This window comes from Xenopus laevis, chromosome 7L (assembly GCF_017654675.1).
Source record: "Xenopus laevis strain J_2021 chromosome 7L, Xenopus_laevis_v10.1, whole genome shotgun sequence".
Taxonomy (NCBI): Eukaryota; Metazoa; Chordata; class Amphibia; order Anura; family Pipidae; genus Xenopus; species Xenopus laevis.
Window position 1 is genome coordinate 5,860,445 of NC_054383.1, and position 17,244 is coordinate 5,877,688.

Here is a 17,244-nt window from a genome sequence, read left to right on the forward strand (position 1 = left end):
TTAGTGGACAGGGATGTCAGGTGTGTTTCTAATACACAAAAGATAAGGGCTTCCAAGGTGCAGTCTCTTTGGACCCTACTTACTGGATGGGGTATATGGTGCTGAAGAGTCTGAGGCAGGAGGCCTAAAAAGAAGAAGAAGAAGACAACCTACTATATAAGGTGATACTAGTTAGTGTTAAACACAATGAAAAGTCCATCAAAGTGTATACTGACCATGTTGTCTTCTCTGTGCAGTAGGTGCCAATTGGAAATTAACTTACATGGTGCCTTAGAGTAGGGATGGGCGAATTTTTACACCTTGTTTTGCCGCGGAAATGATGCCCATAGACTTGTATGGCGTCACGCGTCATAGACTGTAATGGGCGTCAGCGACATTTTGCCAGCGGCGAATTTTGGTGAAACGAAACGGGTCAAATTCGCCCAAGCCTACCTTAGAGTGTCACCATGATTAGGTATAATGAATCCCTAAACTTGGGATCCCCTCACACTAGCTCATGTAATGGCTCACATGTGAGATTGCCTGAGCTTAGCAGAGAAGTTAGGAGAGAATCTGGGCAGAGTAGAAGATGTGAAGAAGAAGAAGTAGAAGAAATGCCTTAGGCATCACCCATGAGGATCACCACTGTGAGGGCTTTGTGTACTGGACACCTGGTATTGAGTACTATAGTTGGTTGTAACTAATACCCTGCCTGTAACACAAATCATTGTATGGTCAGTGTAAAAGTGATTGCTAAAGGAAAACAATGCCTAAAGTTTTGTGCCCCAAGTGACTAAAGTCACTGCCTTTCAACCCTGGGCAGTTCACCTCCTCCAGAGTGCAATGCTTCCATTGTCTCCCATTTGTCCCTGCTCCAATGTATCTCCCACCTGTAATAGGGGTAATATTATTAATTTTTGTTATAAGCAGGAGGCTCCCGGCTGCACCTGACTTAATGAAGTTGCCGCCCCTCTGTCAGGTGTATAAAGGCAGGGAGTGTCGGGCAGGAGGTGTGTGAGCAGCTGCAATATACACTGTCCAAATGTCTCCCAGGGGGCTCCTCCTGTGTCTCTCCCTTCTGGGGATCATCGCTGGAGGGGCATCTAAACCGTAAGTACAACAGTAATGATCCCACCATAATACAATAACTCCTTTACTCTCCCTAATTCATACATTCTCTTTCCTCTGTCCCATTTCTATTATATCCCCAGTGCTCTGTCCCCTCTGTCCTGTTTATATTATATATATATTGATATATATACTGATGTAAATGTGACTGGACTTGTCTCCAAATAATCATTCAATTAAAAAATGCACATGTTTGGTACGGACCAGAATTACCTTGCATCACTGTCAAAGCAGCAAAATATATTTATTTCACATACCACGTGTTTCAATTCACACTGGGAACTTCATCATCCTTAATAAATGGCCCAATGTGTATAACAGGTGCTGTATTTATCCAACCATGTGGTCCGGGGTATTATACATGGAATTGGCACTGTATTTATTCTGCCGTGTGTTCTGGGGTATTATACATGGAATTGGCACTGTATTTATCTGCTGTGTGTTCTGGGGTATTATACATGGAATTGGCACTATATTTATCCTGCTGTGTGTTCTGGGGTATTATACATGGAATTGGCACTGTATTTATCTGCTGTGTGTTCTGGGTTATTATACATGGAATTGGCGCTGTATTTATCTGCTGTGTGTTCTGGGGTATTATACATGGAATTGGCACTATATTTATCCTGCTGTGTGTTCTGGGGTATTATACATGGAATTGGCACTGTATTTATCTGCTGTGTGTTCTGGGTTATTATACATGGAATTGGCACTGTATTTATCTGCTGTGTGTTCTGGGGTATTATACATGGAATTGGCACTGTATTTATCTGCTGTGTGTTCTGGGGTATTATACATGGAATTGGCACTATATTTATCCTGCTGTGTGTTCTGGGGTATTATACATGGAATTGGCCCTGTATTTATCCTGCTGTGTGTTCTGGGGTATTATACATGGAATTGGCACTATATTTATCCTGCTGTGTGTTCTGGGGTATTATACATGGAATTGGCACTGTATTTATCTGCTGTGTGTTCTGGGTATTATACATGGAATTGGCACTGTATTTATCTGCTGTGTGTTCTGGGGTATTATACATGGAATTGGCACTATATTTATCTGCTGTGTGTTCTGGGGTATTATACATGGAATTGGCACTGTATTTATCCTGCTGTGTGTTCTGGGGTATTATACATGGAATTGGCCTGTATTTATCCTGCTGTGTGTTCTGGGTATTATACATGGAATTGGCACTGTATTTATCTGCTGTGTGTTCTGGGGTATTATACATGGAATTGGCACTGTATTTATCTACTGTGTGTTCTGGGGTATTATACATGGAATTGACACTGTATTTATCCTGCTGTGTGTTCTGGGGTATTATACATGGAATTGGCACTGTATTTATCTGCTGTGGGTTCTGGGGTATTATACATGGAATTGGCACTGTATTTATCTACTGTGTGTTCTGGGGTATTATACATGGAATTGGCACTGTATTTATCTACTGTGTGTTCTGGGGTATTATACATGGAATTGGCGCTGTATTTATCTGCTGTGTGTTCTGGGGTATTATACATGGAATTGGCACTGTATTTATCCTGCTGTGTGTTCTAGGGTATTATACATGGAATTGGCCCTTTATTTATCCTGCTGTGTGTTCTGGGGTTTTATACATGGAATTGGCCCTGTATTTATCCTGCTGTGTGTTCTGGGGTATTATACATGGAATTGGCTCTGTATTTATCTGCTGTGTGTTCTGGGGTATTATACATGGAATTGGCACTATATTTATCCTGCTGTGTGTTCTGGGTTATTATACATGGAATTGGCGCTGTATTTATCTGCTGTGTGTTCTGGGGTATTATACATGGAATTGGCTCTGTATTTATCTGCTGTGTGTTCTGGGGTATTATACATGGAATTGGCCCTTTATTTATCCTGCTGTGTGTTCTGGGGTATTATACATGGAATTGGCCCTGTATTTATCCTGCTGAGTGTTCTGGAGTATTATACATGGAATTGGCACTGTATTTATCCTGCTGTTTGTTCTGGGGTATTATACATGGAATTGGCACTGTATTTATCTGCTGTGTGTTCTGGGGTATTATACATGGAATTGGCACTGTATTTATCCTGCTGTTTGTTCTGGGGTATTATACATGGAATTGGCACTGTATTTATCTGCTGTGGGTTCTGCTGTATTATACATGGGATTGGCACTGTATTTATCCTGCTGTGTGTTCTGGGGTATTATACATGGAATTGGCACTGTATTTATCTGCTGTGTGTTCTGGGGTATTATACATGGAATTGGCATTGTATTTATCTACTGTGTGTTCTGGGGTATTATACATGGAATTGGCACTGTATTTATCTGCCGTGTGTTCTGGGGTATTATACATGGAATTGGCCCTGTATTTATCCTGCTGTGTGTTCTGGAGTATTATACATGGAATTGGCACTGTATTTATCCTGCTGTTTGTTCTGGGGTATTATACATGGAATTGGCACTGTATTTATCTGCTGTGTGTTCTGGGGTATTATACATGGAATTGGCACTGTATTTATCCTGCTGTTTGTTCTGGGGTATTATACATGGAATTGGCACTGTATTTATCTGCTGTGTGTTCTGGGGTATTATACATGGAATTGGCACTGTATTTATCCTGCTGTTTGTTCTGGGGTATTATACATGGAATTGGCACTGTATTTATCTGCTGTGGGTTCTGCGGTATTATACATGGGATTGGCATTGTATTTATCTGCTGTGTGTTCTGGGGTCTTATACATGGAATTGGCACTGTCTTATGTTCTGCTGCAGACACAATGAACTAATTCTAATGCTTTATGGATGAATTCCCTTGTTGACCTTTGTCTGCATTTCTTTCACAGTAGAAGAATTCCTCTTCTCAAAGGACATGTACTGTTTTCTTAATCTTTTTATATCAAATGCTCATGGCAACTTCTCTCTAAAGTGCATCAAACTTCCCAAAATAGAGAGAATCTTTGGAAATGTTGCTCAGGACAGTTTTCCCACCAAGCGCATTGGAGAATGGCACATAAGATGCCAATAAACAAGATGAACCGGTTATAATGAAGATGTGGGTATATTTCCCAACGCTGGCACCACAAATTTATTTGCATAGAATATTATAACTGAATGGATAAATACACCCAGATAAGCATGTGGCAATCTTCCTGTATGTTTTGATTATCTCCCCCTTGTAAAATGCAGCAGTTTTTGCTGATACAACGTGATGCAATTTAGTGACTTGGATTAAGCCTTGGAGCAAAGTGGTGGAGACCATGGGTGATGCCCTGTAAATTGCTACTGATGTTCTGCCCTGCAGCCTCAGGTAGATGGGTGGGGATGCAGGATTGCTTCCTCCTTTGGGAGTAACCCTAGTTATACTTGAGACTTATACTAGAGACTTGATTGAGACGTGCTGATTGTAATATTAGAATTCAATTAGAAGTGGGTGCGGTTTACTTGTTTATCTCTTCCTTGTTATTTGAAATTTGCATATATGACTTGTAGAAATGAACTAGGTTTCTTTAACATTATTTTATTAAAAGGTTTCAACACCCATTGATATAGTGTAAATGAAGCCTGATGCATTTCATGCCTACACGGGGCACTTAGTCATTGAGCCTATAACTAAGTGCCCCATGAAGACACGAAATGCGCCAGGTTTTGATCTTTATGAGTTATCATAGACAACTTTCAAAAAAAGGAACAAAAATACTCATACGGCAAAAATCTATTTATGAATAAGAAAAACAAGTAATAATAAACTGCTCTGTAAATGGACATGAAACCATGAAAGAAGTTGACATTTTCTTCCTTACATTTTTTAAAAGAACAACTATAACCGAGATGGGTCATTTTGAAATGTTGTAGCCTCCACTTTTTATTACATTTATTTAAAGACCTCATAAGAAGAGAAGGGGTAATTTAGCAATCCAAATATTTAGATCATCTGTTGACTATTGAAGAATTATTTTACATTGAGGATACTCAGCTATTTCTGCAATTAAATTAGGCAAACAATGTTTTTACAAGCAGAAGAATATGTGCGTGTAAATAAAGAATCAATACGTCAGTTCCCATTTGTCTAGCTTCCCGCCAAATTCTTGTATTTATGACATTCTCACAAACAATTACCGTATATACTCGTGTATAAGCCGACCCGTGTATAAGCCGAGGTACCTCATTTTACCAACAAAAACTGGGAAAACGTATTGACTCGCGTATAAGCCTAGACACAACTAAGACCCTTTATGCTACAATCACTACAGCGCAAACGAAATCACTGAAAATTTGTCCCCCCCCCCCAGTGGATTTATATTACAGATATTTTTCAGCTGAGACAAAATATACTTTCCACTAGCAATTATACACACATAGACACACATATACTTTACACACACACTCTTCCCACAAAATAATCACACACACATACTATGCACACAAACTCCCCACACATATACTATATACACACACAAACTCTCTACCCAAACCATCATACACTATATACCGTACACACACTCCCAACACAATAATGACAAGGCTGATAACATACCGGTATGTTAATGCAGAGCTGAGAAAGTTTTTAATACCGGTAGTTGTTTGTGTCGGACACAGACTGCCAGGGGCTGCTGAGGTCGCTCTCCCCGACTCTCCGGCTCCTCCTCCCCCATTGGCCGGAAGGTGAGACCCGGCGGCAGCAGCTGGAGACGAGGGAAGAGCCGCGGAGAGACACAGACGCTCCCGGCGGAAGTGGAGAGAGCTGCGCAGATATGGCTCGGAGCAGAGAGAGGTGAGGCGGCCGGGAGCACAAGGCAGAGGCGGCCGGGGATCGGGTGTAAATTGCGGGGAAACGCGAGGGGGGCGTCCGGCTGCTGCTCGAGCTGTGGGGCTTCCAGGGACTCGGGCTGAGGACTCGGGGGTGGCGCCTCCTGAAATTTACCGGTGAGGCAGCCTTCCTACCGTATTTCATCTAGAAGAGGTACCCGCGTATAAGCCGAGGTCAATTTTTTCAGCACTTTTTGGGTGCTGAAAAACTAGGCTTATACACGAGTATATACGGTAGACACTTTGAGAAAGGCCTCGGAGGAGGCCGAAACGTCAGACTCGCATGTTTTAATATACTTTTTATTCAGTAACTAAGACCTGAGAGTGCGGATCCTTCTCTTGTTTGGTATATATACAGTATATACACACAGGTATGGCATCCGTTAGTACAAGATTAGTTACCTGGGAGCACTCCGATCTACTCCATACTCCATGTGCCACTCGTAAAAAGCTACCCCGGGAACAGCTCAAAAGTCCAGAACCTTTAAAAGTAGAACCGGTGCACCATGGAGGGAGAAAAATGTGTAGACTTGAAAGCCGCTTTAAAAATCCATATTTATTATTCCATTTTCATTCCATTAAAAAAGACAAAACATCGCATATGAAGGAACCATAGCTCAGGGGTAGGCAACCCGTGGCTCCGGACCCTCATGCGGCTCTTCATCCTACTTGCTGCGGCTCAGTCTTGCTGCTTTGCCTTGTCATCTATACAGCAACTTGAGTGTGCGACTTCAGTAAGCTAACGGTTATGTTACCACAGTTGCACACTCAGGAAGCCGCCAGCAGGTGTAAGGGCTGTATAGACGTCTCAGGAGTGACCGAGCCACAGCAAGATGATCATGGTCTTTACCGCCATCATACACAAGACATAAGGGAAGATCAGCACGGAGCTTCAGAAACAGAAGTCACATGCAACAGATGAGAACACTAGCATTTAATTGGGCTATTCAGTGTTTAATTTATTTCAAAGTAGGCCTACACACGTACACACTGCACTTCTGTTTGTTGTATTCTGTTGTTGTTACAGTTAAAATTAAAAAAAGGTTAAAACTTTTATAAGTTTTATAAGATGTGTTATGTTTTGCGGCTCCAGACTATTTTTCTTTAGTGGAAGAGGGGGCAAAATGGCTCTTTTGAGTAAAGGTTGCTGACCCCTGCCATAGCTTAACGCGTTTAGTGGCTATCCAGCCACTTTCTTCAAGTCTACACATTTTTAAATGCTCGCCCACTGGGTTTTAAAGCACAGCCAGTACAGCCCCCAACTATTTCTATTTTTATTGTGGCAGCATTTTCTGATCAGCATATGTAGAGCCACGGAAATGGATCCACATGAAAAGCATTTCAAGCGAGGAGGCTGTAGTTAGGATCTACGTTCCAGGAAATTCCTGGGTATGACATGTAGATAATGTGGCAAGCTGGCGGCTTGAACACGTAACTCTTGGGGGGATTAGTCAATGGTGGGCAGGCAGCATAGGACAAAGGAGCATAAAGACAGGGACACACAGCTTCTTCCAGGAAAACACAGGTTTATTTTCCCACTTTGCACAAACAGTCAATAACCACAGACACAGGGGTGACCATTGTGGCAAACAAACATAAATCATAAAATAAAACCTAGCCCATTGGGCACTACCTTCCAACACTGGAGCAGTCCCTGACTAGGCTGGGCCCCTTGTGGACTACCAGCAAACAAAACAATTGTTGTGGCTCACCCCTGTACTCACAGTCTTTGAGTGGACTTCTTAGCCTCCTGGCTTTTCCTCAATGTCCCACACAGACAACAAAATCTGGCTCTTAGTCACAGCCACGGGCTCCCTCTGCTTCATGCAGTAACAGGCGGAACTCCCAGCTCTTCTGGGGGTTCCTAACACAGCCAGGTCTCCTACCTGCTGTGCCCTGTTGAGAGACCCACTCTCCCATTCTAATTAACTTTAAATAGCCTTTCCACAGGACAGCTTTCCTGTGGAAGGTGAACTCCAATCTCTGGACTGGCTCTATGGAATGGAGTCCCTGGCTACTAAAGTCTTTAAACAGAGCACTGATTCTCTGTTTTATAACTCCCTTCCTGAAGCCTCTCTCAGTCCCTGGGGGCAAATTAAAGGCTAGAGTGACCTTTTTCTTGTCACTCTACCACAATAAATATGGTTTATCCAACCTTGACCTGTGCAGTCACAACTGTAAACAATCCAAGGTGGGACTGGGTGTAGACTTACTCTGCATGGAAATTCTCTGCATGGAACTTTCTTTGGGCATTCATATTGTTCCAAAACTTTATCTAAAAAAAACAAAACATTGCAATACGGTATCTCTTCTAGCTTCTAACCCAAATACAGGGTAAACTGTAACACAACCCTTTCTATAAAGTCTTTCCATCACTAATCAGAATCAATAATCACAGATACGGCAAACAGTTCTAATGTTTTATATGTAATTTTGCCCTGTCTGTAGACAATATGCTCTGTCTATCCCTGCTCTGCTGAAGAGCGGAGAGACTGCAACAGCGTGCATCAACTTTGTAGGTCTGACTGAATCCTTGAGTCTTAAAGTTAATGTTGAAGTCAGTGGAGTCAACACCACCATCTTTACTGATGATATAACAGAAAACGAAATCTTCAAGTGCAAAACTTTCGAGGTTAGTGATTTTTTTCTGAAGACGAAAAGAGGAGTTGGGTTTGGAGCATGATTTTAAGCAGTGACCCACAACCAGTGGCTCCAGAGCAACATGTTGTTTACGAGCCCATTTCTCTCAGTGAACACAAAACAGGTTTTTTTTTTCAGTTTCTGGCTTGTAGGCAAGTTTTAGTTGCATAAAAACCATGTATTCTGCCAAACAGAGCCCCTGTAGGCTGACAGTCCACATAGGAACTGCCAATAGCAAATCACAGCCCATTTGACACCCCTAGAAACTTTTTACATGTTTATGTTGCTCTCACAGTTAAAAGGTTGGGGACCCCTAAAAGTTCTGTAAAGATTCCATTGCATGTTGTAGAAACTGTTGACCCCCAAATCCATGTAAAGTGTAAGGATGCACCTTAAATTAGGAATAGGGACCCAAAGCCACTGATCAGTAATTAGCTTTGACCAATCAGCTGCAGTAAGCCCAATCAAAGAAGCCATTGAATTTCAGACCTTTTACTTTAACTTTGAAGAAGAGAAATTGATAATTTTTGTTAGCATTGGATGACCTGGTGAAACAAGCTACCAAAGATAAGCAGCAACATTGTATTGTGCAGAATAAAAGCTTGGATCTCTTCTAGGTGCCAAATGTTGAGCAAACATCCCCTGTATTTCTTACAATGGAGGCTACAGGCGCAACTTCCAGCATAGTGGAGCGTAGATCTGTGGTGATTGACAAAATGGAAACCATCCACATCATTCAGCTGGACAAACCTATATACAAGAGAGGACAAAAAGGTAGGGAGGTTATTGTGAAGAGATCTGGTCTTCTCTCATGGGTCACTGCTCTATCCAGTAGATACTGTACTCATTCATTTTCTGCCTCATGGATAGTGGTTCCTGACTTATTTCCCAAATGTTGCATTTGAATGCATGGACAGAAAGCTCATTGATATTTCTAATGGAGGATCTTTTCTTTAATATGTTGTTCGTTCTGCTAACGCTGCCTCATTCTTGATCCAACCCAACTGATCTTGTAAACGATCATATCTCTGAGACCATGTTCAGCCAGGATACTGCAAATCCCCATGTATTTACCTTGACAAATATTGAATCCTTGATATCCTTGCTCATCTATGCTCAGACTATATCTATAGAAATAAGTCAAATCAACTGGACTTGCTGTGTTTTTCTTGAAGACGTTTCACTATTCATCCAATTCAGAATAACTTGTAAATAGGATCTTGCTTCGCTATATATCCTCTGGAGCGGAGCAAGATCCTATGTACAAGTTATTCTGAATTGAGAAAGCCAGTTGGATGACTGGTGAAACGTCTTCAAGAAAAACACAAGTCCAGTTGATTTGACTTATTTCTATAGATATACCATGACCTGGATGAATGAGAACTTTCATAAACATGTGCTCAGGCTCTTAATTTACATCCCATGCAGTGATGGCTCGTTTGATTTCACTGAATTCCCAGCTGAGGCCGGTGCCTGAGACGGTGAGTGCATTTTATTTTAGGGTTGGGGCAAGGGAAGCCATATTGAATTATCATTTCCTGTCATAATTTATCATTTCCAGCTTTGCATAAAAACCTAATTTTCTCCTTTTTCTTATCTTTCCCCAGTACACGCTGATCTATTTAAAGGTAAGTACATTTATGTCAACTAGAGCAATCTCCATCAAACATGAAATCATATTTTATCATACAATTACTCACTGGTATCCCAACAAATACAGTGTCTCCCATCTACCACCTGCTTGAAACACAGGCCACTTGTAAAGAGGGTGACATTGAACTGGTACCATTGGGTTACAAGCAGAATAAATGGAAGGAAAGGAGGGAAATCTAACCTCTATTGTCACGCCATGTTGCCAGAACACATTTAAGTGGTGTTTGGCACAGTTGCCTGGTGAATAATGTCTTCCTCTAATATCTCATCATACCTGGTTTTGTTGCTAACTGGATAAAGAAATAAAATAGAATAAATGTTTTCTTCCCTGAGGACCCTTATGGCAGTCGATTGAAACAGTGGGAGAATGTGGTGTCTGTGAGAGGCGTCGGGGCGTTCAACTTCGTGCTGCTGCCTGATGCATCTTTAGGGGGGTACACAGTGATTGCAGAGAAGAAATCGGGGGGTTCCATCAGCCAAGTTTTTGATGTAGAAGAGTATGGTACGTGTATTTAATAGGATACAGACTCCCAAGTACAATAGAATCCATATGCATGGACACACTATTTACACTGAAAATCTGTTCTGGCGAAAGAAATACCGGAAACATGGGGGCTTCATAATAAAGATTGGTTCTGTAATATGGAACATTGCACATAAAATATATTTAATGAAGTATAAACATTCCAAAATCCAATGCAAGATTCTACTAGTAACACAGATTAATGGTTTAGTTAAGTACAAGCCATTGTCTTATTATTATTATATAATTCCTTATTATTACAAAATGCTGATTCACTGGTAATTTGTCATTTTAATGAGCCTTTTGTTACATCAACACTGGCAGCTCACAAGCCCCAACAGGGAGAAGTATTGCATCAGTGACAAATAATTCAAGTTTTGCGGGTTTAACCACATCATACATTGCCCCGTTCCTTATCAAGGTATCAGGCTTATTGGCATATGATCAATAAATATAATATATATAATACATAATTGTGCAAGTATTTTATTTATTTTATACAGTGTATATATATATATATATATATATATATATATATATATATTTATATATAAATAAAAAACTGTGTATTCAGAAAAAGACTATTACAGAGGGTCAGCGCATTTTATTACATACATTCTAGTATCACCTCCAAAATGTATGTGCATGGCCTGATCAGTCAAAACAAGATTTTTTAAGAAGATAAACTATTGTTTTATAACAACCGTGGGCAGAAGCGTTAGAACAAAAGGGGTGCAAGAAGGTATGTCGTCTGGGATTGTAGAAGCCTATTTGGTATAAGGCACTGAGACTAACTCTATGACAGTTATGTTACGTAGGGATCTGTACTTCTCTCTCGCCCTCATATAATGTTCTGTGTTACAGTGTTGCCTCGATTCAGTGTGACAGTGGATGCTCCCAACACAATATCAATCTTGGACCAGACCACATCTATCAGTGTTCAGGCCAAGTAAGTGAGCATTCATGCCTATCTGTGTTGGCTAAATTATTCCCATTCATCTTACTAACTCTTCATGCCCTGGGCAAGTTTACTAATTTCGCTGCCTTACAAACTGAGGCCAGTACTGGTGCACCGTCAGAACCACTAATGGTCATTCACAAGCACATCTTTTATTGATAGTCCATTGCATATTTTGCATTGGGGATGTAATCTGTAAAATTGCCCACTATTTATTAAAATGAAGTGCATGTTAATGTATCTATTTCCTCTTAACATAACACAATCGTTGCTCTTCCCCAGATATACATATGGTCGGTCAGTCCCAGGGAAAATAAGTGGCAGACTTTGCAGAAAATATAGTTCCTATTATCCTGGAAACAATTGCAATAGGAACCCAGAAGGCCTCTGCAGTCCTATTTCAGGGGAGGTAAGGTTTGTGTGAAGCCTGTACACTAGCAAATTCATAAGATACATCAACAAGATGATCAAAAAAGCTCTCATCAGCCAGTCCTGACATATATAGAGAAGTGACATATATAGAGAAGTGAAAGCCCAACTTGACCATAAACACCCATCCATTAGCCATAATGGTCAGTAAGCCACCAACATAACCATCTGGAGGGACATAGTATGGACTGACCCTATGTGTTTGACCTGCAAGGACAATCCATCCTACATGTGGTCAGCATTACTCCTTCTGCTGTTGGTGGAACAAGGACTATACTGTCCTACTCTTTTGCGTTCAGTGGACTTAATATGCAGAGTTTAAAGTAAAACTGCAGGTTATGTGTTTAAAAGCATGCCACTTGTACCAACAGTACTTCATAAGTTTTGGCCACAAATAGGATAGCTAAGTACATGTGTAGCTCAGGTTAAAAAATCATAGTGGAAGGCTAATTGGCCCCTGAAGAACTGACCCTGGTGTAAGTAAGATGCTAAGTTCCTCAAACGTAGGGACTTCATGATAAATAATAACCCTAACCCTAATAACTGTCACTATCAAGCCAAGTTTCCATTACACTGTCCATATTTGACTCCTACCATCTCTCCAATTAACCTTTCTCCTATCCGGTGGGGTTCCTAACAGCATTGGATGTTTAACATCAAGCATTGACTAGACCTAATGCTGTTTTAGACCCTATTTCTTCAAATATGGAGCAAAAGCAGATTGACACCACCTCTTCCCGGCCTTTATATCACAGCGTGAGACAGGAAAGGTCCTAGAAACCTGAATCTGCTCCACTTGTGGTTTCATTAGAGAACCTGCACAAAGTTGAGCTTCAATAGGGTCTTCCACTTGGAAGGTGTATTGGGTCAGCAATTGTTGAGTGCCATTCTCCTTTGATATGGAAGAACTTCATTTTGTTTTCTCACCTATGCCAATTAACTTCACAACACCAATCTGAACACAGTGTTCTGCATTCCAGATGGATTCAGATGGGAAATTCAGCAACAATATTGACTTGAGCCTGTTCCATCTAGATCGAAGTGGATTTTCAATGGGCCTTAACATTGATGCAACCGTAATAGAAGATGGGACAGGTAAAACATTTATGTGTGGGTAGTAGAATAAAAACCTGGTTGTGTGCTAACAAGATACCTGTCTATGTAAGATGGGTTTTGCTCAGTAGCTAGCTTTTGCTAATTAAGTGCTGCTGTTTTTATTTAATTTAATGGATAGGATTTTGCTGTATTCTACAAATTTATAAAAAAAAAACCTCTTGTGAACATATGTGTTACCTACATGTTTAAGGTTCTTTTTACACCTCTGATATGGATAGTTATTATGAGAGGTTAGGATCTTCAGTTAAATAACTGTAAACTATTAGCATGAAAAACTTGGTTTGTATAGCCTAAAGTGGCAAAACAGTGCAATTAATTTGTGTTACAGAAATGGAGATTGTAGGTAAAGATTGAGGCTGCTAATTACTGGGCCTTTAAGTGACATTGAGCATAAAAGAACTAAAAGCTGATATAAAAGCTAGACTTTTATCTTGATTTTCCAGTTTTATTTTAACTTAAAGGGCATGTAAAGGCAAAAAAACAAAATCCCATTTTTACTTTCTTTAATGAAAAAGAAACCTATCTTCAATATATTTTAACATGTACCATTTTTATAAAAAAACCTGACTGTATGCAGTAAAATTCTCCCCGCCTTACTTCCCAGCCATGCAGAACTCAAGCAGCTTTGTTTGTTTCCCTGTAGAGCAGTCGGCGACTGTGTAAAGATTTGTATTGGATTTTATTTTTGCCTTTACATCCCCTTTACTGTTTCCAACTCCAGCTGCAGGGACAAAGATCATGAAGCCAGATTTAAACAGATTAAACCACTGGTTCTGCAGAGTTGGAGAAAGTTTGTATTAAACAATACAAAAACTATAAAATTCACGTTAGATTACATGACAACACAGGACCCAGTGCAGTCTGTATATTCTGTTTATAAATATTGCTGTATCGGCTTCTGGCAGATATTATTTGACTTGTGCTGTTTTGATAATTTATGACAATCCCTAAGCAGCCCAGATCACACTGAGCATGTGCACAGTCTTGGTCTTGCAAAGATGTATAACAAAGTTACAAGATGGTGACCCCTGTGGCCAACTTTGAAAGCATAAATCATTTGTTTGATCAGGCTTGTGGTGCAGTAAGTTCATGTTTATGTTTAGTATACAAAATACAGCATTTCTAGCCTTTTTCTGTTTTAGACTTTACTTCCCCTTTAACTTATGTTATTCTTATTGGCTTGAGGTGATGTTCTAAGTCAATGTTTCCCTGTTACAGGAGTCCAGGTGAAAGAATCTCGATCCATTTCTGTAACCAGCCAAATAGCCCGGGTTACTTTTGATAACAAAGTCATGCTGCCCTTCTACAAACAAGGGATTCCATATTCTGTCTCTGTGAGTGTCAATGGACCCTTGTGTCCCGTGTTGTGCTGGTCTCTGAATTAATGTAGCTCTGGGTGGGAGGTGCCAGACTCACTTCTCTCTCCAGGGTCGTGCTAATTAACCTTGTGTCTCCAAAGTAAATTAAATTGGAGACAACTGACTTCCTTGCTGAGTGCCTCTTGAATCATTTTTTTTAATTCTTTTAATTTTATTATTAACTTGTACTTATAAAAATACCAATATATTCTTAAGCACTGTACAATAGAAGGACAGACAGATATAAATACATTATTGATGAAATAGGAAAAGGCAGCCCTGCTCAACAGAGCTTACATTCTAAAAAGAAAAGAGGATATGAAACATTGGAACTTCATTTAAAAAGTAGGGTTTGATGCCCTTGGACTTCACACCTTTAACTTTAATAATTTTTATGACATTAGTGAAATAGCTGGAGAAATGTTCTCTTTGGGCTGTGCACTTTGCTCCATGCTATTAATGTCACCAGTCAGCCCGACCTCTCCTGGTGAATAAGCCCCATCCTATCGCTCTTACAGATGACACTGGTCGATGCTTTGGGAAAGCCAATCAAGAATGAAACCATTGAGTTGCGTCTGGCTGGGAATTTTCTTCAGAATCTGACCACAGACAGCGCTGGCAAAGCGACATATGAGATTGACACCTCCAAATATGAACAAATCCAGTTGGATATTCAGGTGAGAGTCTTCTTTATTCCGCAGTTTTACTTTTATACAAAAGTCAGTTGGTCTTCATTGTATATGGTGTTCAAATGATTAACCTTCTGTTCTACCTCTTCTTTCTATCTGGTTATCAGTAGGGATGTAGCGAACGGCGGAAAAAATGTTCGCGATCATATTCGCGAACTTGCGTCCAAAAATGCGAACGGTTCGCGAACGTCACGAACCCCATAGACTTCAATGGGAAGGCGAATTTTAAAAGCTAGAAAAGACATTTCTGGCCAGAAAAATGATTTTAAAGTTGTTTAAAGGGTGCAACGACCTGGACAGTGGCATGCCAGAGGGGGATCAAGGGCAAAAATGTATCTGAAAAATACATTGTTGACACAGCGCTGCGTTTTGTGCTGTAAAGGGCAGAAATCACACTACGTCACTCAGGTGATGTTTCTGGACACGGAATGTGAAAAAGCTCACACAGCTAGGTGGCACTTGGTTAAAGACTGGGCAAACAATGCCTGCAAGGGCAACGTATACAGTAGTGGATACGGAATATATTATTGCTGCTGTAAAAACATCACTCAGGTGATGTTTACGGACACGGAATTATTATTGTTATTTAGACAGAATGTGAAAAAGCTCACACAGCTAGGTGGCACTTGCATACCTCCCAACTGTCCCTCTTTTGACCACTCAACCCCCTGTCCCTCTTTTGTACTGGAAAGTCCCTCTTTTATCTGCACTGAACAGCCAGAAAAAAACCAGTTTCTAACTTAATTAGCTTTTGGCAGAGAGCTCAGAACAGCTAACAGGTGCAAATAAGATACTTTGTAACAGTTTTGACTCTGGTTGGTGCTGGTAGTGGTGAACTACTAGGAGGAGCAGCACACCAGTCCCACTCCCCAACACAGCTAGACTAATAGCACTGGGCTCTTATAGTAGCAAAGTAAAAAAACAAAAAAGAAAATAAAAGCAGTCCTTACAAGGACTATTGGGTTATTACAGCAGTCAGCAGATGAGAGATCAGCAGCAGGACAGCTGCCCACAGCAGCTACATACAGAGCACTGCAGTAGAAGGTAGATTACTAGCCAGCAAAGCTACCTAACCTAAAATGTCCCTCAAATCCCTGCAGAGTTCTGTCCCTACAATACAGAGCAGTATCAAGTAGATTACTAGCCAGCAAAGTTACTATCAACTGTCCCTCAAATCACTAACAGCTCTCTCCCTACACTAGCTCTTCCAAGCACACACAGGCAGAATGAAAAAACGCTGCAGGGCTTCAGTTTATATATGGAAGGGGAGTGGTCCAGGGGGTGTGGGGGTGGTCCAGGAGGGAGAGCTTCCTGATTGGCTGCCATGTATCTGCTGGTCTGGGGTGAGAGGTCAAAAATAAGCGCCAGCTAAGGCGAACCCAAATTGGCGAACGTCGCGCGACGTTCGCGAAAATTCGGCGGACGCGAACGGCCGATGTTCGCGCGAATTAGTTCGCTGGCGAACAGTCCGCGACATCCCTAGTTATCAGGGTCACTTAGCCCAAAATCCCAGCATGTCTGTAAGACTTTTCTTTATGATTATTTTATTGCCTCCATCTGCGATTCATTCCATTCTGGCTACCAAACTTCTTTATGGAGGTAACTGCGCCCCAGCAGCCAGCTGGACAATTGTGTGTTTCGTCTCCAAGAAATATTTACTTTGTCTCTATCAACAACTGTAAGTTTGTGTCCTTCTTTGTCATTGTTACTCTCTACTGTTCCCAGGCCAATTATAAGAACACTGAGACATGTTATGATTCCAATTGGGTGATGCCCAGTTATTCCAATGCTTATTATTCAGCCATGAGGTTCTACTCACGCACGGGAAGCCATGTGCAGTTGAACGCTCCCCAACAGGAATTGAGCTGCGGGAAGGGACAAAGCTTGCAGGTGTATTACTCCCTGAGCAAAGAGGGTTTGGGGGAGAAAGGCAACACGATTTCTTTCTACTACATGGTAAGTGTTGATCATG

The 17,244-nt window shown here is 40.9% G+C and overlaps 1 protein-coding gene across 1 annotated transcript in view; it reads left to right on the plus strand.

Annotated features, from left to right (window-relative positions):
* The first annotated feature begins 977 nt into the window (after positions 1-977).
* The window catches only part of LOC108696036 (ovostatin), a 38,378-nt gene continuing 22,111 nt past the window's right edge, over positions 978-17,244 (plus strand). The window contains exons 1-12 of the mRNA XM_041570167.1: positions 978-1,089; positions 8,355-8,538; positions 9,164-9,320; positions 9,975-10,027; positions 10,154-10,174; positions 10,533-10,701; positions 11,587-11,671; positions 11,963-12,089; positions 13,090-13,204; positions 14,444-14,559; positions 15,102-15,260; positions 16,998-17,228. Coding sequence (XP_041426101.1) covers positions 1,022-1,089; positions 8,355-8,538; positions 9,164-9,320; positions 9,975-10,027; positions 10,154-10,174; positions 10,533-10,701; positions 11,587-11,671; positions 11,963-12,089; positions 13,090-13,204; positions 14,444-14,559; positions 15,102-15,260; positions 16,998-17,228 — 1,485 coding nt within the window. The 5' untranslated portion in view covers positions 978-1,021. The remainder of the gene's footprint in view (positions 1,090-8,354; positions 8,539-9,163; positions 9,321-9,974; positions 10,028-10,153; positions 10,175-10,532; positions 10,702-11,586; positions 11,672-11,962; positions 12,090-13,089; positions 13,205-14,443; positions 14,560-15,101; positions 15,261-16,997; positions 17,229-17,244) is intronic.